Source organism: Lolium perenne, chromosome 4, assembly GCF_019359855.2.
Source record: "Lolium perenne isolate Kyuss_39 chromosome 4, Kyuss_2.0, whole genome shotgun sequence".
NCBI classification, from domain to species: Eukaryota; Viridiplantae; Streptophyta; class Magnoliopsida; order Poales; family Poaceae; genus Lolium; species Lolium perenne.
In genome coordinates this window covers 336559921-336584692 of record NC_067247.2, presented here as the reverse complement: position 1 = coordinate 336584692, position 24772 = coordinate 336559921, and the positions used below count along the sequence as shown (strand labels likewise).

The following is a 24772-nucleotide window of genomic DNA, read 5'->3' as shown; positions in this document are numbered from 1 at the left end:
ACAACACACACGAGGTGGATGAAACCCGTGAAAAACCTAGATGTCTCGCGAGCACACCGCTCGATGCCGAGTCAATCAGAGGGCGAACACAAGGGCCGACCTGAAGCCTCATGAATTCACGATCCACAGTCCGAGGTGGAGGCTGACCAAAGCGAAGGCCCACTTGGCCCTTTTGCGCCTTGTCAGACGTTGTCTTCCTCTCCGAACCAGTTGTTCGAGAGTTTGATTCGATTAGCAGAAATTTCGGGTCCAAAAAACTTACCGTTGAAAATGCTGTAGATCTTACCGTTGAACCTCGCCGCCGTGCAACCGCCGTCCAGCCCACTTCTGAATCGTCCCAGAACACCGACGGTTCCAAGACAGGACGTCGATCTTGTGGCGTTAGACGCGCACCATGCATCTTCGACCTCGAGGACGACGAAGGCGACCCTGCCAAAGAGACACAGCGATCCTCGAACGAAACAAAAAGAGAAGCAAACCTCTGGGATTGGCGCTTAGCAGATCGTTTAGCCGCCCTAGAACTTGATTTCGAGAGATCCCTGCGTGGATCTTCCACCGCCCTAGCAGATCAAGGCTTCACGAGACCGACAAACCGCAGAGTACACGATTACAACAGATAAGTGGATATGATTAAATATACAAAGGTCGAAAAAGGTTCGCTGACAACTGAGAAGTGTGCCAGAAATACTACGTGGATGGAACTTCCACGCAGAAATTAATCAATAGTGGTTCAAACAAACACATACGATACGACGTGCGGCAGGAAGTGGCAGGAGACGAGAATCATCACCAATGCTGGATCTTCAAGGCAGCGCTGGGATGATGCTCCTCAAACGCGTTTTTCAACGAAGACTTCAGAGCCTCTCTAACCTCATCTCTTTCGCCGCTGATGGCTATATCGATTACTCTGAGGCCATCTGGCAAGTGCTCAATGCCATCTAGTGGAGCCTCCACAGGCCCACCACTCTCGCAATTCAGATAAAGCCTCTTGAGCATAGGCATAGCACCCGCTTCGAAAGTCAGCAACGGGTGACGACAACGGATGTGAAACTCTTTGAGAGCTCGGAATGCCATGCCGCTGCCAGGGATACGCACCCTTTCTTCGAGATGTTCTTCCGAGTGCAGCTTGAGAAAGACAAGTGATGGCAACCCTGCAAGAATAGCAACACCATCATCCTTCAACCCTGCCCCCCTGACCTTGAAATTCAAGCTTTGGAGGTCACGGAGATGACCAAACCACTTGGGAATCATCGAAAACACGCAGCCCAACATCCACATCTCTCGAAGATGGATAGGTGGAGGGGAAAATGTGGTCCAACCATCCAATTCCCCAGAACCCCAATTACCATGAAGCATTTCAAGGATCCTGAGGCTGCTGCTGATCCTTTGTAGAGAAGAGCGCAAGACATCCATATGTCTTGCCCCTTCCACCAAGTCCTTTCCCGTCCATTGAAAAACCAACTCACTTAGGCTGGTCATCTCGCCTAGGCCCTCGATAGTCTCCACAGAGTTCTTCTCAAAATTAAATAACCGCAGAGTTCGCAGAAGTCCCAATCTGCCAATACCATCGGGAAAACCTGTATGTCCGCTAACACAGAGATGCAACAGCAGAGGCAAACTAACAATATCAGATGGAAGATTGGAGACGGATATGGATAATGCTAGCTCAAGTGTTTCCAATTGCCGTAGCTCACCAATTTGGCTAGGTAGCTCAATCCTCGTATTGCCAACCACCTTTAAGCATCTCAATAGAAACAACCTAGATATACCAGTGAGATCTAGCACATCATTTCTGTCGAAGCCCATATCCAGATGTAGAACTCGGATATATTTCAGTAGCATCACAGATTGGCAAGAAAACCCTCCCAAAGCATAGACTGATCGAACTTTTGATAATGACCCATTGACCATTGCCGATGTCAGTCTGCACTCTTCACCAGAGCATTGGAGTGAAGCTCTCCGGATATTTCTGTGTATCCCTAACACAGCTTCCAGGTCATTTAGCACCGAAATGAAATTATCTTCTTCAATCTTGAATCTGATGACATCTAGCATTATATCATGTACTCTGCAGCTCAACACCTCTCCACCATTGTTGGTATACACAGGCTGGATCATACTCCTATTAATAAGCTCATTGAAGTAGCTTATTGCAACATCCTCTGCATCGAACCCAGGGGTTGGACACACGAAACCTTCTGCTATCCATAGCCTCAACAAATCAAACCTCCATATCTCGTGGTCCTCTGGATACATACCAAGATAGAGCAAACATGTCTTAAGATGGTTAGGAAGGTTTCTGAAGCTAAGCTCCAAAATTTGTCTCATCTGATCAAGAGTAGGATTTCCGCCAAACATGCATCCGAGAGACTTCCTTACATACTCAAATGTTGGCTTTGGTTGATCAGCCAGAAGGCTTGATATACTGATGATAGCAAGTGGCAGACCACCACATTTTTTCAGAATATCCATTGCAACGTCTACAAATTCAGTAGGGTAGGAATCTTCTGAACCGAATATTCTGCTAAAAAACATTCTTCTTGAATCATGCTCATTAAGAGATTTCATCTTGAAAACACATCCTCTGCCTTTAGAGCAACAAGCAGCAGCAACAGAATAAATCCGGGTAGTTGTTAGCACTCTACTGCCATGATTATTTTCTGGAAAAGCACATTTAATAACATCCCATGCTAATGTATCCCATAAATCATCAATTACAATAAAGTACCTGCAAATCACATCACCATTGCGAAACGAGAACACATAAAGGTTAGTTAGTTGACAGTGAGATCTTATAAGCTTGGGAAATTATAGTCCTATTACCTAAAACCACAAATTCTACGTGTACATGTCAACACCATGATAACATGTACTATTAATTAGATCTAAGTAAATTACATTGTACACAGTATAACAGCCTTTGAATCGTCCATGATAAGTAGATATATATCAAGTAGAATTCGTTTTGGAATATATGTAATAACTTTCGTTTCCTTGTCCTCGTCAGTTCATCATTTAGTTGAACTACAAAGTAAACAAACATATGTACTCTCACTGGAACATTTATCAGTGGAGGCCTAACATCCAACTAACTTTAGTGTCTATATTAACTACGTGAAGCTAAAAAATAATGCTTATAATGCAAATGTATTAGTAGTATGGAGGCTTAATACACCAACAGTGCCACAGCTCACAAAGGGCGAAATGAAATACTCCCACGGGTGGAGCATCCGGGCTTGGTGCCGCGTGTGCGCTGGGTCACCCTTCCAGGGCCTAGCGGTGCCGGGGCGCGTGGCCGCCGCGGTCTGCAACGGCGCTGCATCCTCCACCTTGACATCCTCATGCGCGAGCGCCTCATGCGCGACCGCACCGAGCGCCTGCTGGAGGGCGACAGCACCAGAGGAGGAGGGCGCAGGGACGACGACGACGAGGATGGACACGATCGCCGGGGCCGGAATGCCTCGCGTGGGTGGAGCAACACGCTGCGTCGCAGCCTTTCGCGCGCCACGGGCTCCAGGGCGCGGGACGACGACAGGGCCAGGCAGGACCGAGAGCGCCAGCGGGAGCGCGACCGCTCGAGCCATGGCGGTAGAAGAAGAAGCTCTGAGGTCACTGGGCCGGTCCCTGGCCTGGTGGCTGTTGAATATGCACAGGGTGCAATGCTGCCTCTGGTGGCTGTTGAGGATGCACAGGGTGCTATGCTGCCTCTGGTGGCTGTTGAGGTTGCTCAGGGTGCAATGCTGCCTCTGGTGGCTCCAGCTGCCCAACTGGAGGCCGTGCCGATCATGGAGGTGCTGGAGGATGAGCAGGCCTTGGGGCAGGCGGCGCCGGACGGCGCACCCATCCTTGAGCTCAATGCAATGGAGGGTAGCGGCGATGAAGCTCTCCAAGGACAAGACGAGGCGCAGGTCGTGGCGTCCGAGCTTGGCATGCCGCGCCACTTGGGCTTTGGCCTGAGCGCGCCTGCTGAGGATGATCACTGGGGCAGGGGCAGGGCACGCTCGGCGTCCCCTCGCTCCTCCAGACGCCGGTCGAGGGCAGCCAGAACTCCACCGACAACCCCAGACCCGCCCTCCTCTCCAACTTCGGTCATCCCCTCGTCACCCTCGGAGAAAGGCGCGGGATATGCTGAGCTCCTCATGTCCAGGACCAATGGCATGGAGCTGCGGCTCACACTCTCACCGGCTGCAGCAGCGTCGGCAGGGGCTAGGCGCTCCCTGGCCTCTCTTTCCCCGGCCTCCCTCATCGACGTCGAGGGGCCGGTCCGTCCTCCTGGCTTTGATGCCTCTCCGCCTCTCCGGACCAGCGCACGCCAATCTTTGGCGATGGCAATTCGCCGGCGCGCACGCCTGCTGACACCAGCCCGACTCTGTCCCTATGCAGCGACGCCCATGGTGCGGACAAGACTGTGGAGCTGGGGCCTCTCTTAGCCGCGGCTCGTGAGCCGTTGCTGTCGCCTCCCATGTCCTCCCCACCTCTGCGCCCGGTCCCGCGAAGGAAGACGATGGCCGGAGTTGCCATTGCACGCACCATCGGTTTCTCCTTGAGGCAGAAGGGCGCGCGCGGTGCAGCAAGACGCAACAGGGCTCCGATCGCTGGTAAGCAGAGCTGATGGTTTGCAGGGGTCTGGGCATTGTGCAGGACGGAGAGGAGATCACAGCGAAGGCCATGGACGAGTTTGCAAGACGATTCCAAGGAAGGGTGCCGGATGATGTGCTGGGTGCTATGCGCGCCCTCTTCAAGCTGGATGACTTCCAAGATGAGGCTACTGACGAGGCGCTGATTGGTCATGGCGGTGCGGCGGCTATGGACCAGGACCTGTTCGTCGCGGACGGCGGCGAGGATGCCTAAGGATGATGCTGCTTTGCTATGCTTCCTGTTGCTTCTAGTTTCCAATGTTAGCAAAAAACTACTGCTTTGCTGTGGTCGAAACTTGTGTCGCCCAATTTGCCTGGTGCATGTACCAGCTGGGCTCTTCTGTGTGTTATCGAGTACTGTACGTGATATCTGTTGCTACAATGCTAGCTCTACCTCTAAAGTCTGCTTGCAAACACATAACCTGGGTTGCTGTCTGCCTTGCCGTTTTGTTCGTCCCAGCTGGGCTTGCTGCTACAACGCTAGCTCCACTTCTAAAGTATGCTTGCAAGCATATATCCTGGGTTGCTACAGGGGCCAATGATTGAGCAAATTGTTAACATCATGGGCTGGAACACCAGGGGCCTGAATGATCAGGATCGGCGGGATACTGTGCATGAAACGATCTCCGCCTCGTCTTGCCACATTGTCTGTTTGCAGGAGACCAAGCTGCAACCCATCTCGCAGTTTGACGCCTGCTATATTGGGGGCAACAGGCTCATGAGTTTCGCTGAAAAACCGGCGATTGGAACACGGGGAGGTATTCTGCTTCTTTGGGATAACACCACGGTGGTGGATGTGACAAACGTGATAACCACGGAATTCTGCATGTCTGCAGATGTGCATGTCCTAAACTCCAACGGCGAGGGAGATTTTAAGATCAATAATCCTACACCTACGGGCTCTCCTTACGGACTATACTTGCGGGCAAGGCGTGGCCTGCTACGGTTGGGCCTGGTTTGGGGTTGATTAATTTTCTAGCAAATCACAACACACAACTCCTTAACACGTCATCCCCTAAGTCTATTTTGTAAACAAAGTGCCCGTAGATGTAGCATTACTGTTTTAAGATTACTGGTGTCTATCGCCCCACCGCTTCTAACCGGAAAGACGACTTTTTCAGTGAGTTGATTGGGCATAAACCGCCTCAAGGGACCCGGTGGCTTGCTTTGGGGGACTTCAACTAAATTCGCCGCGCTAGGGACAAGAATAAAGGAAATGTCAACCGTCGCCGCATCAACCGCTTCCGGGCTGCTTTGCATGCTTGCGAGCTGAATGAGGTACACTTGCAAAATCGACAATTCACTTGGTCAAACAGAAGAGCTGACCCCACTCTCTGCAAGCTCGACGCTTTCTTCTGCAACACAGCTTGGGATTTGACCTTCGACTCTCATGTTCTCCATGCGCTTTCCTCATCCCTTTCGGACCACTGCCCCTGCTCCTTGCTGACGATAGTGGCCCACGGAGGCCAAGGACGTTCAGATTTGAAATTTTTTGGCTGCGGATTCCTGGCTTCGACGAGGTAGTACAACATGCCTGGGATGCACCCTCCCCTCACCTTGAGCCCTGCCAAAGGCTGTTCCATAAGCTGAGAAATACCGGGAAGGCTCTATCTAAATGGGGTCGGCGTCTTTTCTCAAATACCAAGGTTACAATGCATGCCGCTTTGCTTGTCATCCTCCACTTTGACATTGCGCAAGAAAGCCGGCGCCTTTCAGTGGCGGAGATTGATCTCATGAACCGCTTAAAGAGGAAGGCCATAGCCCTCGCGACCATTGAAAGGGCAAGAAAGCAACAATGTGCCCGGGTTACTTGTCTTAGAGAAGGAGACGCCAACACCAAGTTCTTTCACTTGAGGGTCAACGCTAGGCGAAGGAAGAATCATATACACCGGCTCAAGTTCAACCAAGGTTGGGTCACGGAACACCATGCCAAGGAACATATTGTCCATAGCCACTTCAAGACGGCTTTTGGTAAAGGGCTGCCTAGAACTTGCGACTTCAACTGGGATGTGCTACACTTCGAGAACCCAGATCTTCAGGACTTGGGAAATCCTTTCTCTGAGGAGGAAATCAAGAATGCGATCATGCAAATGCCTACTGACAAGGCGCCCGGTCCAGACGGCTTTTCTGGGGCTTTCTTCCGAAGGTGTTGGGATATTATCAAAGTTGACGTCATGAATGTGGTGCACTTGTTTGGAAGCCAGCACGCGGAGAATTTCCATTGGTTAAACTCTGCAAACATCGCTCTCCTACCCAAAAAGGAAGGGGCGGAAGAGATCTCGGATTACCGGCCCATAAGCTTGATTCACGGCCTTGCCAAGATTATCGCCAAAGCTCTTGCCCTCCGGCTGACCCCTCATATGGACGATCTTGTCTCGCATGCACAAAGTGCATTCATCAAAAAGCGAAGCATTCATGACAATTTTCTCTATGTCAAAAACTTGAGACTGCATAGGAACAAGACCCCGGCCCTTCTCTTCAAGTTAGACATTCGAAAGGCTTTCGACTCCGTCAGATGGGAATACATTGTTGACCTCATGCAAAAGAGAGGGTTCCCTAGTAGATTCCGAAACTGGGTGGTTGCCATCCTCACGACCGCGACCTCGAGAGTCCTCCTTAATGGGGTGGCCGGCGCTCCGATTCTCCATGGGAGAGGGCTGAGACAGGGAGATCCCCTCTCCCCCCTTTTGTTCGTCCTCGCCGTCGACCCTCTCTCACAACTCCTGGATATTGCCACGGCTCATGGGCTCCTTCACAAGCTCCGTGGCCGCGGCTCGCCGGTGAGGACTTCTCTCTATGCGGACGACGCGGCGATGTTCGTGGCACCATTCAAGGAGGACATCACAAATCTGGCATCCATCTTACATAACTTTGGTGAGGTCACGGATCTTTGCACCAACCTGCAGAAAAGCTCTGTCGTCCCTATACGTTGCACCAATCTCAACTTGAATGACATTCTCGCAGACATCCCTGCCACCATCGCTTCCTTCCCTCTTAGGTACCTTGGGCTTCCGCTCTCCGTTGGGTGCTTGAAGAGAGGGGACTTCCAACATCTTGAGGACAAATGCGTTAACAAGCTCCCCACTTGGAATGGCAAGCTCATCACCACGGCCGGCCGCACCGCCTTGGTAAAATCGGTGATTACCTCTCAAGCCATCTACCACCTCACCCCCCTATGCATCCCTCCGGGCACTGTCAAATTCATCAACAAGATTCAGAGAGCCTTCCTTTGGTCCGCCAAGGACACTACCACCGGGGCTAAGTGTAAAGTCAACTGGGATATGGTGTGCCGCCCTAAGAAGCTAGGGGGCCTCGGCGTTCTTCACTTGGAGAAGTTTGCGACAGCGCTTCGTTTACGATGGCCTTGGCTTGAGTGGAAAGACCCTTCCAAGATTTGGATCGGCTCCGGGAACCCTTGCTCTGATGATGACATGGACATTTTCTATGCAGCTACCGCCATCACTCTTGGGAATGGGAAGAAGACGCCCTTTTGGCATGCCCCTTGGCTCCAAGGGAGAAAACCGATTGACATTGCCCCTCTCATTTTTGTTGCTTCCAAGAGGAAGAATTGGAAGGTCTCACAAGCTCTTTGCGATGATGCTTGGATAAGCAAAATCACCTTAGATAACTCCTTCACCGAAGAACACCTCTCCCAATTTATCGACCTTTGGGCCCTTATATCTAACGTCAACCTTGACCCGGAGGTCGAGGACGACATCTCTTGGAAGCTTACGCCTAATGGGCAATACACGACCAAGTCGGCTTATGAGTTGCACTTCATCGGGTCCACCATCTCGCCTATGTACAAGACAATATGGAAAAGCATGGGCACCACCAAAGGTGAATTTTTTTGCATGGCTTGTCAACCAAGGAAGGATTTGGACGGCCGACCGGTTGGCCAAGCGAGGGTGGCCAAATTGTGGGCTTTGTCCTCTTTGCAAACAATACACGGAATCTATCGACCACCTCTTCGTCCATTGCCGCTTCACCATCCGAATTTGGGGCCTCCTTAAAGAGTGGGCAGGGCTCAATGAGCTTCACCCCATGCAATGGGCAAATCTCAACACGGCCGAGTGGTGGTCCTTCATGGCGGGAGGAGGCATGCCCAACCGCAAGGCCATGGCTCCGGATGGCAATGGGTACCCACCACCCGTTAACCCGGTGGGTACCCGCATCAAATGGAGGAGGGTATGGTTGAAAATAAAACCCATGGGTCTCTTAATGGTAAAGAGTTTGACCCAACGGGTCTGGCGGAGGCGGGTATGGAGGGTGCAAACCCATACCCTTTAACCCGTGTACCCGCCTCAAACATGTGGGCTCCAATTGTCATTGGCTTAATGGAAACCCTAACCCTAACTCCCGCACCGGCCATCCCAACCCCACCGGCCCAATCATTTCCCCCCACCACCGCGCCTCCCTCATCCCTAACTCCATCTCCCTTCCCCGTCCCAACCCTCTCACGCCGCCACCTCCTCAGATCCTCTCACCCCGCTGCCTCCTCAGATCCTCTCATGCCGCCTTCTCCCTCCTAGTTGTCGCCACCATGGAGGTCGTGGCGGTCGAGGACGAGGAGGGGAGCGACCACGTATCGCCGATGCAGCCACCGCTTGGAGAGGATGCCCCGCATCTGGAGATCCCGCCGCCGGGGAGCGGGGCACGGCTGGGCTTCCTCCTCTGTGTGATCCCCCCGCGGTCGACATCCTGGGCAGCGCAAGGAGCAGGTGTCGCAGGGCAGCGCCTCGGTTTGCCGCTGGTGGCTGCGGGAGTAGGGACCGAGAGCACCAGGAAGCGGGCCACCGGCGATGTATAAATGGATTTTAGCACCAGCTATATCTGATTTGTATCTTTTTTTTAGAACTATCTGATTTGTATCTAGTGTAAACATGAAGCAACTGGTAGATTTTAGGTGGTTTATTTCAGAACTTATAAATTGATTTTAGCACCAGCTAGATCTCCTTTGTATCTAGTATAAACAAGAAGCAATTGTTGCTGCTTGCTGCATTGCTACTTTGATGCGTTGCTGCTGCGGGAGTGATGTTTTGGCACATGGGAGCATATGCTCCCTTTATTTTGAATTGTATGTTAGGCACATTTTAAAATGTTAAAAAAATTGAAATAAAAATTTTGCATGTACATATTCATGTGCTACGTGCTCACAAAGTCGTTTCATGAAAAATCGAATCGTCGTGTGGCTTGTGTAAAAAAGGCAAAATCTGGTGCTAAAATAAAGACTTGTCACAAGATAAATTTTCTCTTTTTCACGTAGACTAGGAAAAGAATCATTTTTTCGTGAAACTTGACGAACACTTATATATTATGGAGATGTACATGTAAATTTTTTGTCCAATTTTTTTAACACTTGAAAATATATTTTTACGGTAGAGGGATCATACGCACCCGGGAGCCGAATTGAGTTTCTGTGCTGCTTGCTGATTTAAACATATACAACTTACTACTTGCTCTTGTAATATTTGCCTCCATGAAATGTGCTAACATTTGTGTGTAGTGAAACAAGGACAAGCTGCAGTAGTAAAGCCCCAAAACTGTTGTATTGCGTGAGAACTTATGAGAATTTGTATGGAACTATTTGCTGTATTAATACTAGTTGCCGGCAAATTTATATGTACATAGTTGTTATACTGTTGTGCACTAACGGGTCTCCACCGGGTCGCGGGTACCCGTCACGGGGCGGGTATGGTGGAGTTCTTGACCCGCCGGCGGGTATGGAGGCGGGTGGTGGTGACAAGGAGAGGTGGGCGGGGCGGGTATGGAGGTGGCATACCCGCCTCCATACCCGGCGGGTGCCATCCGGAGCCATGGCTTCTATCACCTTGCTAGTTGCTTGGGAAGTGTGGAATGAAAGGAATGCTAGGGTCTTCCGGACTAAAAGCGCGCCGGCGCAAGTAGTCTTCGATAAGATTAAGCATGAGGCACGTTTATGGGTTTTAGCGGGTGCCAAAAATATGGGCAATATAATGCCGCGAGAGTAATTCGTGTAAGCTTTATGTACTACTTCTTGGCATGTTCTCTCATGTCGAACCTTCTTCTTAATTAATAGAATGGGGTAAAACTTTTGCCCCCGTTTCAAAAAAAAAAATTTGGCGGACGTCAATTGATTTGGGGACGTCAATTCACTTCCCACGTGCACCAGCGCCAAACTGCACCAACAAGGGCTGGCTGCGCTACCTCCGCTAGGTCACTGGCTCTTTCCCCATCGGTTCGAGGACAACACTGATCTCAGTAGCTAGCTAGTTCTAGCTGTTTTTTCTACTCATTTAGAATTGGGTGTTGCTTCAGAGTTATAAATTTGAGTAATTCGAGACTTGAAAAAAAATTAAAATTAAATTCTTACAAGTAAATTTGCAAAACATTTATACCCTCTTTCCTGAAGGAGTACGATTTTACTGCGGTATACCATAATCTTGGCAAGTTTCAAGGTGGTTTGAGCAGTATGCAAAGTTAGATCGGGAAATATAGAACTTCTTTCATTATAAAAAATGTTCATAGTCCAATATTACAGTGGACTAATTCATTTTATGTGTGACACTTCTCTAACAGAGATATATGTCCTAACCTTTAAGGAAAATGCTATGGTTGCGCTGGAAATGGTAATTTTGAAATGATTTATCAAACATATCAAAATAGACTTTAAGAGCGCAAATAAATCACTAGTACTTGCTAATATATTTTGGTAAGAACACATAAAGTGTATACTGGTACAATAAGGTACACATAATGAAAAAAATACCTCTCATTCAATAAATACTCTCTGATATTTGTAATCACATCATCCAAGCTGCTACTTTGAGACGATTGTTGTCTCGTAAACTTCAATAATAAATTCTGGAGAAGCCTTGGTATATCAGGCTTTAGAGATACACACGTTTCTGGGAGGACTTATGGTTAGGTGACCAACCGTTAGCTAAGCAGTACCCTTCGTTATATAACATTGTCCGCCGGAGAAACGTTCTGGTTTCGGATGTTCTAACGAGTAATCCTTTGAATATCGAATTTAGGAGAACTTTATCTACGGATAAATGGGAGGCTTGGCTATTACTACTTCAGCAGCTAATCAGGGTTAATTTGACGGAAGACCCGGATGTTTTTGTCTGGAATTTAACTACCACCGGTGCATTTTCGGTAAAATCCATGTACGCAGACATGATGAATGGCCATACGATTTTCTTGCGCAAATATCTTTGGAACATAAAGGTACCACTGAAGATTAAGATTTTCATGTGGTTCCTTTATAAAAAAGTAATTCTCACAAAAGATAACCTCGCAAAAAGAAATTGGAATGGTTGTAGGAAATGTGTTTTCTGTGATAATAATGAAACAATAAATCACTTATTTTTCGATTGTCCCTTCGCAAAGCTGATTTGGAGAACCATCCAATATACTTTTAATTTGCCTTCACCGGCCAATGTTACAAATATGTTTGGAAATTGGCTAAATGGTGTTGATAAAATATCTAAAGGACAAATCCGAATGGGTATTTGTGCCTTGATGTGGGCTATATGGAATTGTCGCAATGATATTGTCTTTAACAGAAGATCACATGCTAATTTCTTACAGGTTATCCGTATGGTTACGCACTGGATCCACGAATGATCATACCTACTACCGGAGGCTCAGCGTGCGCATATGGATTCTGGATGCAGCCGTCTGGAGACGGTTGCTCGGGATATCTACAACCAGGGTGGCTGGCAGCCTACTAAGAGATTGCAACATGCATAAGAGTCTTTTCCTTTTTTTTCCGCTGGTTAATATTTGTGTACACTTTGTGTGATCCTAGAGTTGTATAACCTTTGAATGTTAAACTATGCAATAAAACGGCTGTGTGCATCAATTGATGCAGAGGCCGGGGCGAAGCTCCCATTTCGAAAAAAAAAATCAGGCTTTAGAGATACTGATACAAATGCATGACAGGTAAACTTCCCTTTGATCTCACGGCACACTTCATTGGCAAGGGTGGTTTTTCCGAGACCTCCAAATCCCACAATAGAAGCCACCTTCAGCTCTTGACCTTGATCCATCAACAACACAACAAGCTCATCTCTGGGGGTGTCAATACCCACGAGACCAGCCGCATCCACAAAAATAGCGAGTGCTCGTGGATCAATATGGACAATACTGGTCGTAGGGTTGTACTCATCAAGCTTGTACCTTATGCGCCGCTCATGCACTTGAAGTACACGAGCCTCAATCCCGTTGATCTTGTTGGCGATTTGATAACGCACCTTGAGCTTCTTAAAGCGCTCAGCCGTCTTCTTGAGAAACCCAGTGGTTGCACCTTTTACTTCAAGGTCATGCATGAAGTCATCGATGCAGTCTTCAATATCATAGGACATCTCCCTCACTTGGTCTCTCCACACCTTAGCCTGAACATCAAGCTCATCCATTCCTGCCAGCTTTACAAGAAGAGCGTTCATGCTACTGAACTCTTCATGAAGGGACACAACCTTATTGCGCACGCCTTTGAGCTTCCGATACTCGTCCCCCATCAGGGTAGTGAGCTTCCCAAGTAGGGAGTTCATCATACCTGTGGAAGCGTTCACTACCATGGTTGATAGGGACATATTCCTGTAAAACATAACAAAATTGGGTTACAAATTTTGTTGAGATTTCCCAAATGCACATGAGTAGACCTTAAAAAAATTAAGTATAAGAGACTAAAGGTAATTGTATGCAAAACTATTGCAGCTGCAGATTCTAACCATGACCATAATGTTTGCAAATATGTTATGTGCTTGCAGAAACCATAAACATTTAAAATTCAAGAAGTAAACATCATGATTTGAAGACAAAAGTAACCTTTACCTGTGTCACCCACTGAAGCCACTCAAAAGTACTTCACAATCGATATTAGGTGACCTGAGCTTTGAACTTGGGTCTTGGGAAGGCAATATTTGATTTCCTCTGTGGTCACCGCCTAATCACTGGAGACAAATTCTCTTCACGTTTAAGGAGCAAGAAAGACTACAGGAAAAGACAGAATTTTGTGGAGCACCATGTTAGACGGAAATTCAACCATGTTATATTGTTTGGAAGGCAGCATGCATTGTTCAAGTGCAAGTCTTCCTCATGAAACAGAATAGGCAGCATGCATTGGTTGGAGTATAAATGATTTCTGTTCATTCAAAATTAGAGATAAAAGTTCTGATCTAGACTTACATATGATTTTCTGTTACAGCAGCTAGCAATACTGCAACAGTTCTTCTCACACCCATATTATCTAAACAGTTTACGTCTGTTGCAATCGCTGGCTTCTCAGCGTTTTGCCGGTCGCTGCATTGGCGTTGTGGGCCTGTCTAGGTGTGTACGTGGCGGTCGTTTCGGACTTGGACGGTTCCGGACTTGGCGGGCGGTGCTTCACGAGTTGACTGGTAATTGGTTGAGGCTTCTCTGCTTCTCTCCGCCACCGCTCCTCTCCCCTCCTCAATACCCCCCCTCGTGACATTGACCAACACCGAAGCCAAAGGCTGCCGGCGACAGGGCGGAGGGTCGGAAGACCACAAGGCGAGACCGTGGGAACCCGATCTGTTCCTCGGTGAGGACCACTCGCTAGTCGCTAGTAACAAAGTAAACCCCATGCCCATCATGCACCGATCTGAATCCGGTCACGAACCAAATTGTAACTGAAAAAGTTGAATCCGCGTGGACTGAGCTCCCTCCCCATCCCTTCTCACTCGCCGGATGGCGGAGCAGACGAGCAGCAGCATGTCGCCGGAGCGCTAATCTCCCGAGCTACGTGCCGCTCCACACACACCCCGCCGGATCCGCCTCGCTAACCGGCCGGCGGCCGCAGGAAAATAAATATAAAAAAAAAGCAAAAGGGAGAAAAGGATGTACCCGGCGCTGGCGGGCGGGATTTCTCCGGTTGGTCTGCACTCTGCAGCGAGCAGCCGGCCTTGGTCTCTACTAGATTTAGATGTGCGCCTTGGCGCACGAACCCGTGGGATTCGTACAAATTAAGAGTTTGTATGACGGCGTCGAAACTCGGGTGAAAAAATGACAATATGGTTTTTAGGTTTTACAAAATGAAGTCAATAGGATAAAATAAATGGAATAACAAACACGAAGTAGAGGAATATATTACAATAACTAATACTCTATGGGTTTTCAAGAGCAATATAAGTTATAATGGAACAAAAAAAAGGAACATCTACATAATCTGCCTATGGTTTGTTCGTAGTGTTACTTTTTAGCATGCATAATTAGAGTTATTGTCATCACGGTTTATGTTTGATGGTTTGCAGGGTGCTAGATTGGAAGAGTTATAGTTCAGAGATTGATCGAAGTAATTGTTAGGAGTTAGATGATAGGTAATATAAGCTCCCAGTAGCAATGATATTGGGCCCTTTTACCCATTGGGTTGGTTAACAGACAATGCTGATGGCTTGTGGCGATCTAGCTGTTTTGGTTCGTACATCACTTATCGATTCTGACCGTTTCTTTTTTCATTCACATTTTCTAATAGTGTTTTCCTGTGTACTTCTTTTTCCTAAAGAGTAAAACCATTTCTGGTTGAAACAATGAGAAGAAAAGAGAAGAAGCAGGTGGTCAAAATAAAGAATCGGCAGAAGGTAAGCAGAGAATACGAGGAGCACCACTGTTCTGCGGGTGCATTCCGCCGATCCACATATAGGCACACCGATCTTATTAGCCATGTGGAGCAAAGTCGGTCAGAGGCAAGCGCTTGCGGCGGACAGGGAGTGGCAGGAGGTGAATCGAGTTGATTTGCTAACAGCTGGGAAGAGAGCACAAGGAAGTGAATCAAGATGGTCTGCTACAATGCTGACCTGGGTGGAGCAGAGTTTGTCAGAGGCAAAGAGGTTGCAGCTGACAGAATAACTGGAGGTGTATCCAGGTGGTCTGCTACCAGCTGGTTTGTTCCTTTCGCTCCAGTTAGCAGAAGATTTCCTTCACTTGTGCTAGCTGATTGTAACGATTAGATCTTAATTCTTCTTGTTTAGCTAAAGAAAGTAATGTGATGTTCTGAATTTTGCGCTCATATGGATAAGCCAAATATAAAGAAACCATGAGCATTACTAAGTGAGCTGGTTACAACGGTAAGTGGTAAAAGATGGATGAGATAAGTGATAGTCTTCTTTACAGAACAGCAGAAAGCACATAAAAGAAACTACTGAAGGTGCCATAACATAGAACCAGCTAGTAACAGAAACCATACATAACGTAGCAGTAAGACTATCTAAACTATAGTTGTACTTCAGAGATGAACACCTTAAAACCTTATTGCAATGGAAAACTCAAATACATGACAACAGTACATATTATAGAATGAGCAGGAACATTGAAGTTTCCTATAAAGAATAAACCCTGGAAAACAAATGAATGAAGTTACATTAATCAATAGAGTAGACAGGGTATATACATAGAATATGCAAGAAGAATGGGATGAGTATATACGTGAACTAACACATCTAGAGATGACCAATCAACTCCCATGGTCCCAATGGAAAATATACAAGGAAAAACACTAATCATCATAACCAAGTCTTGTAGGGCTATTACATCATTTACCAAATCTGCAACACAAATGGAACACCGAAGGCCACACCAATTGCTCAACATCTCACAGAAACCTATCCAACTATCAGTACTTTTCTATAATCATTTAATACTTCATGAACAATCATGCAACGAGCTAAACATGATACAGAAAATGTAAGATAGTCAGTCCTACTCACCTGATTGCTCATTAGGAAGCGATCCTGATACAGAAAATGTAAGATAGTCAGTCCTACAATTCTTAATAGCTGGAGAAAAAACTTGGTAACACCTATGAAGGAGCATTGTTATATTTGGTGATAATAAAAGAACAAATTTCAGTGGTACACCAAATTTGCGAGGCATCTTGTAGATTTGGTTACTGAGACAGGGATGAATCATATAACATTTGCAACATGGAAACAAGTTTCTACATGAACATACGTCCAAACCAGATTTAAGCAGATAAAGAAAAACAAACACTTCAGTATGTGTTCTCAATATCAAGAAAAGGGTGTCCTCTGAGATCCAAAAGGAAGTGTGTACAGATTATTAGCACAAAAACATTAGTCTTTTCCATGTTTTTGCGGAGGGTGAAATCACCGAGATGTCTTGTGAGATGAGAATGGTGCAACAAACTGAAGTGCCAAAGCGTAAAGGAAGAAGGTAGTACCTAGTCAGCAATTGGTTGGAAGAGATGCACACGGAGCCTTACAAAAAAAAGGAATGCATTTTTCAAGCAATAGTAACATTACTCAGAATATGTCCAAATGTTCATCTCGTCATAGTAAGAATATATATACATAAATGTTTGTCCCATCTCAGCAAGACCCTGCAAAGATATTTTTTCTTAATTTCCATTTTTCCACCATGGTATGAACTAAAAGCTATTTACAAAATTCAACTGCTCCAGGAAGCAACCATCACAATAACTCAAAATATAAATCCAAGTCATGCCAGCTAGATGAACACAACTACATGCCGCATTCAAGAAATGCACATTTTCTCAGTTGAAAAGGTGTCATTTATTTTGTTTCGAATGAGACGATAAAAGTGAGTAATTTGATGCTCACCGAAGCTGCTGCGAGTAGAGACCATGACCATTGCAGTGTGTGCGCACCAAGTAATATGGTTTCTATCTGGCACTGATAAAAAGTTAAAACAAACTGGAGAAAAGAAACAGCCAGTTACGAATATTTACAAACATCAAGAAACAAATGCTTGCAATAAAGCATCTGAAAGTTCTCTAAATTAGAGAAGCATCTGAACCTGGACAATACATTTGCATGGAGGCAACTTTGCAAAGGAAGTGTACACCTGCGGACATCAGGAACGCAGGTCATGCTCACCTATGAGCTGCCACACCGGCAAGCATACTCGATCAGTGTGCGGGCGCCAACATACCTCTCGAGGCCTGTTTTGCCACGCCATCCATTCTACAAAATCTAGACAGGCTCCTAGTTTACCTAAATGATAAAGGATCAGTTAGTGCTAGACTTCATGCACCTTATACAAGTGATTATCACAGTGATTGTGGATGTAACGCCACTGCAAAAAAAGAGATGACAACAAAGTCCATACATGTGTATAATGATGAGAGTTGACAGCAGCTAATCAATTCGTACCTATCCCATATGACCAAACGCTACAAGATTACACTCGCAAGCAAAGAGAAACAATATTACTTTCAATCTTAATTTTCAGATTACACTCGAAAGCAATGCATGTTAAGTGGCAGTATGCATGATGAGCCTATCAGATTACACTGAACAACTACTACAGCCAGTGTCAATAACCATAATTAGATGAAGTTTTTAGTTAAACTAAAAAAGCAGTAAGCAAAAAAAATTCAACAGTAGGCGATCCAAAGTGGGACCAGAAATATATGGAGAAACAAAGCATAAAAAGAAAACCCATCACCTGTGTTTCATTAAATGGCAGTGGGCATTGAACTCGCCCCGCTGCTCCTGGTTATATTTCATTGAATAATAAGGCCGCTGCAGTTTTTTGTACCAAGGTACATAACTGTCAATACAAAACCAAGTCAAGTAGTTACAGAATCCGTCGTAACAATATACTTTAGTTATAGGAAGAAAACTTCTTATAGTAACTGTTTCACCAAAATAGAATGCACAAGAAACTTCAATAGAACAAACTCATCTCTTTTAGTTTGGTTAGTCAGTAACCTCACCTTGAATATTGTAGTAGTACATCTAGAATGCAGAAAATAAAACACACTGAGATTGATTGTTCACATGCATAGCCCAATTTTGACGTGCTCTGGAAAATCATCTTGTGTAAAATAATTCATTGCTCATATAAGCAGGTTCCCTATTTCCCTAGCCGTCCAGATCAAAATAGTCTATAATTAAATGTACACAAACCACAATATATTCATCTCCTCAGAAAGTCTATGCAATTTATTTAGTTCCCCACCTCTCTCTTAAAGTATCACATCAATATGACACTACCTACTGCCACCGTGTGATGACACTATAACTGAAACGGTGCGTGTTCATATGCCCATAATCCAAGAAGAGCATGGAAAATCGTCCATGAAAGCATGAACACCTGATGAAAAATGATATTTGGACTAATAGCTCCATTTCCTCATTCAAATCAGAGAGAAAGGATATAATACCAAATAATAGTCTTGGTCAAAAAAAATACCAAATAATAGTCCATTCGTCCCTGGACTGTTTTGGCTGCACCAAAGCGGTCTAAGTTAAAATAACTACATTAGAAAACTGTGTGCAGAACTCCTACAGGATCTAGAAGGTTACATGATTGTGAGTGAAAAAATAAACCAACGAATTTGGCTCAGGTTTACAGAAAAGAATAGCATGGAACTGTGGGAAGTTTCCAGGGTTCCAGTTACAGTCGAGGATCTCACGAATTGCACTCCAGGCGAATTTTGCAATAGAGCAAGCGAAGAAAATATGGCCCGCATCTTCCAATTGGCCACAGAGGGCGCAGTTACCCGAGGCGGGGCCGTGGCGCGTCGCGATTTGCTTGCTGGAGGGTAGTCTGTCGAGGATGAGCTGCCAAGCGAAAATTTTAATCTTCAGAGGGACTTTGGCTGACCAGACGTCCTTGTGGAAAGCAACCGAAGCCCCTTGCGACAGTTTGGCATACAAAGATTGAACGGAGAACTTGCCCGAAGGTTCTAAATGCCAAGATACTTTGTCTTTGTCACTCGAAAGGGAGAAGGGTTCAATGAGCCTCCCCAGATCGCTCCATTGCCGCCGTCCTTCCAGATTGAGAGAGCGGCGGAAGGTGATATTGATGTCCCCGGCATCTAGGGCCGCAGCCACCGTGAGGTTTGGGTTAGAGCAGATGTTGAAGAGGTCTGGGAACAGCTCTTTGATGGGTTGGTTACCGCACCACCGGTCAGACCAAAACAAAGTGCGACGTCCATCCCCAATGACGTGTTTCGCACCCAGCTTGAAGAAGTGTTTAATTTTGTGTAGGCTTTTCCAAAATTGCGAGCCCCCGTGTCCGGTGCCCTCGAACAGGTTATCGGCGTCGCGGTATTTGGCCCTGATAATCGTCGCCCAGATAGAAGCCTCATCTTGATACAGCTTCCAAATCCACTTGGACAGCAGAGCTATGTTCATCTTTTTTGAGTTAAGCAAGCCTAATCCTCCCGCGGATTTCGGCCGGCAGACCGAGGGCCAGTTGACCATATGGTATTTACGTTTGTTGCCCGCTCCTTCCCAGAAGAATTTGGAGCGGTGTGAGTCAAATCTAGCATGAATCCCATCATGAAGAAGGAAGAGACCCATGGCAAAAATGGGAATACTATCAAGGCACGCGTTGGACAGGATCAGGCGTCCCCCAGAGGTGAGAAGTTTACTGAGCCACGGTTCAATCATGCCGGCCAGCTTGCGGACCAAGAACAACCATTGTTCCAGACGGAGCTTCCTGTCCGAGATAGGGAGCCCAAGATACATGAAAGGGAAGGCGCCGCATTTACAGTTAAGCTTATTTGCGACTCTTTGCTGTTCCTCCAAAGGCTGGCCCATAACAATGACTTCACTCTTATGATAGTTGATTTTCAAGGCGGACATGTCTTCGAAGCACATAAGCAAGAATTTGAGGTTGGCTATGTTGTCTTCCGTGTTTTGGATAAGGATGAGCGTATCATCCGCATACTGGAGGTGTGAGATCCCGCCAGGGATCAGGTGGGGTACCACACCCTGAAGGTGGCCTGCTGCCCCTGCGGCAGAGAGGATACCTGACAGAGCCTCGCCGATGAAGTTAAACAGGAGAGGAGATAACGGGTCCCCTTGGCCGCACGTCACCATGGCTTTCTCGAGGTTTTTTTATCTGTGGAGACCAAGACCAGGAACTAGTCCATGGAGACGACCTGGATTTGCTCGTTAGTTCAGACCGGAGGAACTCCCCCAACTCTGCAGCTCCGCTCCTCTGTTCGCCTCCATCTCATCCAGCGAGGTCCACGAAGCTCCGATGATTGCTATTCTCCTCCTCTCCAGCGCCGCCTTGAAGCCCATGAGCCAGCTCGGTGTCCGCACTCCCCTCGCCCCGTACGCTGCCACTCACGAAGCCGTGCAGTTTGCAGCACAGCTGCCAGCGCCCTGCACCGATACCCAGCCCAGGCGGCGCCGCGCGGTACCTGGTTGTGCTGTGACGAGGCACAGTCTCCAGGCCATTTCGACACGGATGCAAATTTCCCACCCCTTTCTTTTTTACTGGACAATGGTATTATTTTACCGTTTGATCTGATGCATTCTTTGCTTTGAACATGACAGGTCCGGGTATGTGATAAAATAAGAAAAGAAGATGCTGGGAAGTATCGAAGAAATTTTATGGCGAGATAAGGGGATTTTATCCTCTTGGCTAACAAGGTTATTTTCACCCTCTGTCCAGCTACGTTCATCATTTCTTGTACCTCTGATCATCGGGGAGGAGAAATGAAGACTCTGAGTAGTGTTCTTTTCAAGATCTAATTTGTGTGTTTCTGTACCTTTAAACATTGTGGAGCTGAATTGGGTAAAGGACGTGAGGAAGGTGTCTCGTCATTTTGCTGTAACTTTCTGCTAAAAAGTAACCTTGTTACATCTGCAAGTTAACAAACTATCCATTATTATATTCCTAAAAAGCTCCTAAGCTCCTAGGGTTGTCGCGCTGCAAGTCCTTTTCACGGGCCCCACCTCGCGCTTGCTTGTCGTTGTGTTTCACCATATGGAGTCGCATCTACGTGACGTGTGAGCGAGGGGGCACGCAGGGTCGGTGGGATTGTTTTGACCGGGGCTTGGGTCCGTCTTTCTTCCTTCTTCTTTTGGTTGTGGCGGCAGGTCTATTTGCTGAGTGTGATCTGTTCTTCCTCTTCGTGGGCCGAGCTGCGGCACCGTGTGCGGTTTTGGGTGGCGTCGCGGTGGCTGCCCGTCTACTCTGCGCCAGCTGTTTCTTCTCACTGGTACGTTTCCCCTATTGCCTTCTCGGTGGTACGTTTCCCCTATTGCCTTCTCGGTGATTTTTCTCGCGCTAGTGGCCATGAGATTGGAGCGGGTTGTGTGATCGCGAATTCGTTCGTCCATATGCTGCATCGATAGCTCTTCTTGGTTTCTTCTTGATAGCCTGATAGGGTTTTAAAAACAACAATGCATCCTAACACAGGAAGCAACATGCATGTTCCCTGTCTGGATAAAAAATCTATGCATAAGCCTGAAAAGCAACACAGCTTTAGATGAGCAGACAACATGCATCAAATTAATGCATCCTAACTCAGGTTCCGGGCGCACGGCCACGGAGGCCAACCATCGAGCATATTGCATGCGCTTTGCTGTCGGCATGTTGCCATCACCCCCACTGAGGAAACCACGGTGCCTTTCAGCTGCGGCGGGTTAGGTCTGCTGCCTGTCCTCATGTCGCTGTAGGGCCAAACGGAAGAACTTTCCTCCGATGAGGCGTACTCCACCATATCCGACCACCGGTGCGACCGCGAGCAAGCAGGCGGGGCCATGGAGGAGGCCGGCTGGGAAGCGGAGGAGAGGGAGGTGCCGGGAAGCTCAGCACCGGCGAGGCCCAGTGGATGCCACTCCGCCTGCACATAAATTCTAAATAAATCCCAAAATTAGTGAGTTAAGTAGGCAGCTTAAATTGAAGTGTCTCCACAAGTTGATTAATGCGGTAATCAATCAACTTAGCAGTTGCATGATGCATAGTCAAAAAGCGAAGGGGTCAAAAAGCAGTTGCATGATGCATAATCAAGATAGCTGTGCCAATTTTCATGTTCTGGTTTGTCAAGAGGCCTGACGTGAAAGTATGGTCTTCTAATAGCTTGCTCAAAAACAATAATCTTTGATTCATACTCTTTAGCCTTCTTATACATCTCTTCTCTAACAGAAACATATTTTGCCTTGTCCTCTGCTTCTGTTGAACATGAAATTTCAGGTTCGGCAGTTTTATCTACATCATTCTGATGTGCCTCTCCATCAAGGGCCCAAGCACTGTTCTCAACAGTAAGACCATACATGGAAGTTTCCTCAGCAGTAAGTATTTCTGATAGGTTCCGTGTCGTGGTCAACTCCTTCAAGCTGAGCAAAATAACGTAAAAATTAGAATCACAAGATTTTACATATTTACTTTCTGTACTATTGCTGTTTATGTGCTCAGTAAAAATTGCAAAATTAGAATCCTAGATGGATTAAGAAATACTATGCCGATGGATGTATTTGTTATATTCTTAATCCACTAACCAGTGAATAAGATTAACTAGTAGCACTTAGAATAGTAATGGTAGTGTACACTAAAAGGTGACAATCTGAAAACATACTTGAATACTAAAATATACAAACAATGCCAATGAACTCACCAATTAAAGTACCGATCAAGCTGTTGTACAGGATGTTCTAGTATTCTTGTATATATCACAGCCAGATGACTCCATGCCTGAAGTGATTCTTCATACTTGATGTACTCATCCCACAAAGTATTGGAACGAAAATCTGATCCAACATAGGCCAGACCCCGCTCAAACAGTCTGGAAAAACAAACAATTAGTTAAGCTAGTGATACAAACATTACTAGAAAATTCAAGAAACGGTCAGTGAATGATTGTCTTGCAGGATCAAACAGTGGTAGCTACATTAGATCCAAAGAGGGACACATTTTTCTTGATAGACATGTTCTAACTTGCGTACTTTTTTATCACACAACATGTTTATCTCAAAACGAACCAATTAGCTCATGCATTATTAAATGCGTTAGTAAGAAAACACCTACAGAGATTGCAGCTGTCTTGGATCCAAGAAGGCCAAACAAATAGAGCATTTTATGCAGAAAGAAATAGTCATTGCAACTGTGAGACATGCGTGAAGTCCAATAACACGCTACCACGTAGGCACATACAGATTTAAACACATGTGGCCTACACTACAAAATGGACTTGAAGATACACAGTACTAAGATATTATACAGCATTTTATCAGGCCTTCCTGTAAGGTGCTGAGATATTATAAAAAAAACTTATCATTAGGCACTCCAGTAATACAGATAACCTAATAAAGCAATCATTAAAAATAAAGTGGACACAAACTAAACCTGCAAAAGTTAAAAAAACATGAAAATAGTCAGTGTATGTATATACCTTCTGATGATATCTGGGTCGTCGTGTGTCGAAATTGCAAACAGACAATAGTTAACCCAAATGTCCACTGAATAAGTAACTGCAAGAACTGCCCGTTCATAAACCTCTATAACTTTACTGACACCATCAAGATGGCCTTCGTGATCTGCGTATTTCTTCCAATACCCAAAGCATAGAGGGAACTCCGCAAGGAATGCCTCATACACTTTGCGTATTTTCAGAATATTGCCCTGAGCAGGAATATACAGAAATATTGCATTAGCTGAAAGTAATTATCAATTTATCATAAAAAATTACATTCTATTTATTGCTTAACATAGATTAAATTTATATTTAGTACACTTAGTCACTTACCGAAACACAAAAATCAAAGATTGACAGACTACGGTAATACAATGATAAGCTTCAAGAAGACTACCAAAACCTTCGATACAGCTACAGGGAACAAGGCTTATGAAATCTACTAGCAAGCATATACTGAGATCCAACATTAAGAGGAGAAAATATATACCATACAGCCCTTTTTGGCTGCTAATTCATATGCTAATAGAAACAATGAAGCAAGTGACTATCCATGGCATAACAAAGATTCACATAACTTTGTGGTCTTCTAATTATATATGAACGGGAGCGAGAGGCGGGATTAACGCGTGGGAGAAGTAGGCATGTGGATCTGCGGCGAGCAAGTGGCACGCACCGGCGAGTCGGCGGGGAGCGGCGGCGCGAGGTTGAGGACGGGGAGCGCCGGCGAGCGGGGTCGGGGGTTGGAGAGGGTTCAGGCAAGTTTCAATGTGGCAAGGATAGATATCTGCCATCAAGAATCGTGCTGGAGGATAATGGCTCGCTTCTTCTGGAACCATGCTCTTTGGGCCACATCCATAGCAGTCGAACCCTTGTAGGACTCCTACTAAGCCCCCACTTTGGAGCATTCTTCACTCCCCTCCAACAATAGACCATGTGATAGGGAGTGGTGTCTTGAACATGGGAGAATATGCTTCCTTCATTTTGAAAT

General features: G+C 46.3%; 1 protein-coding gene across 2 annotated transcripts; it reads right to left on the bottom strand.

The window, feature by feature from the left end:
- Positions 1-595: 595 nt before the first annotated feature.
- Positions 596-23100, bottom strand: LOC127296559 (disease resistance protein RGA5-like). Of its 2 annotated transcripts, none has more exons than XM_051326674.2 (5): positions 22987-23100; positions 13458-13616; positions 12535-13220; positions 11386-11503; positions 596-2728 (listed from the first exon to the last, which is right to left on the bottom strand). In XM_051326674.2, the coding sequence occupies exons 3-5, from the start codon at positions 13214-13216 to the stop codon at positions 787-789; spliced, it is 2742 nt and encodes a 913-aa protein (XP_051182634.1). In that variant the 5' UTR covers positions 13217-13220; positions 13458-13616; positions 22987-23100; the 3' UTR covers positions 596-786. The 2 variants fall into 2 exon arrangements, with proteins under 2 accessions (XP_051182634.1, XP_051182635.1); XM_051326675.1 differs by lacking the exon at positions 22987-23100 and adding an exon at positions 14490-14558.
- Between the last annotated feature and the right edge of the window lie 1672 nt (positions 23101-24772).

Bases quoted from the DNA above. Each gene is read 5' to 3' on its own strand.
- LOC127296559 (XM_051326674.2), bottom strand. From the start codon at position 13,216: ATGTCCCTATCAACCATGGTAGTGAACGCTTCCACAGGTATGATGAAC. The intron at 11,504-12,534 runs CTGATTTTTTTT...TATCTCTAAAGC, and splicing joins TGTATCAGTATCTCTAAAGC to CTGATATACCAAGGCTTCTC. The intron at 2,729-11,385 runs GTATTTTTTTCA...TGTGATTTGCAG, and splicing joins GAGTATTTATTGAATGAGAG to GTACTTTATTGTAATTGATG.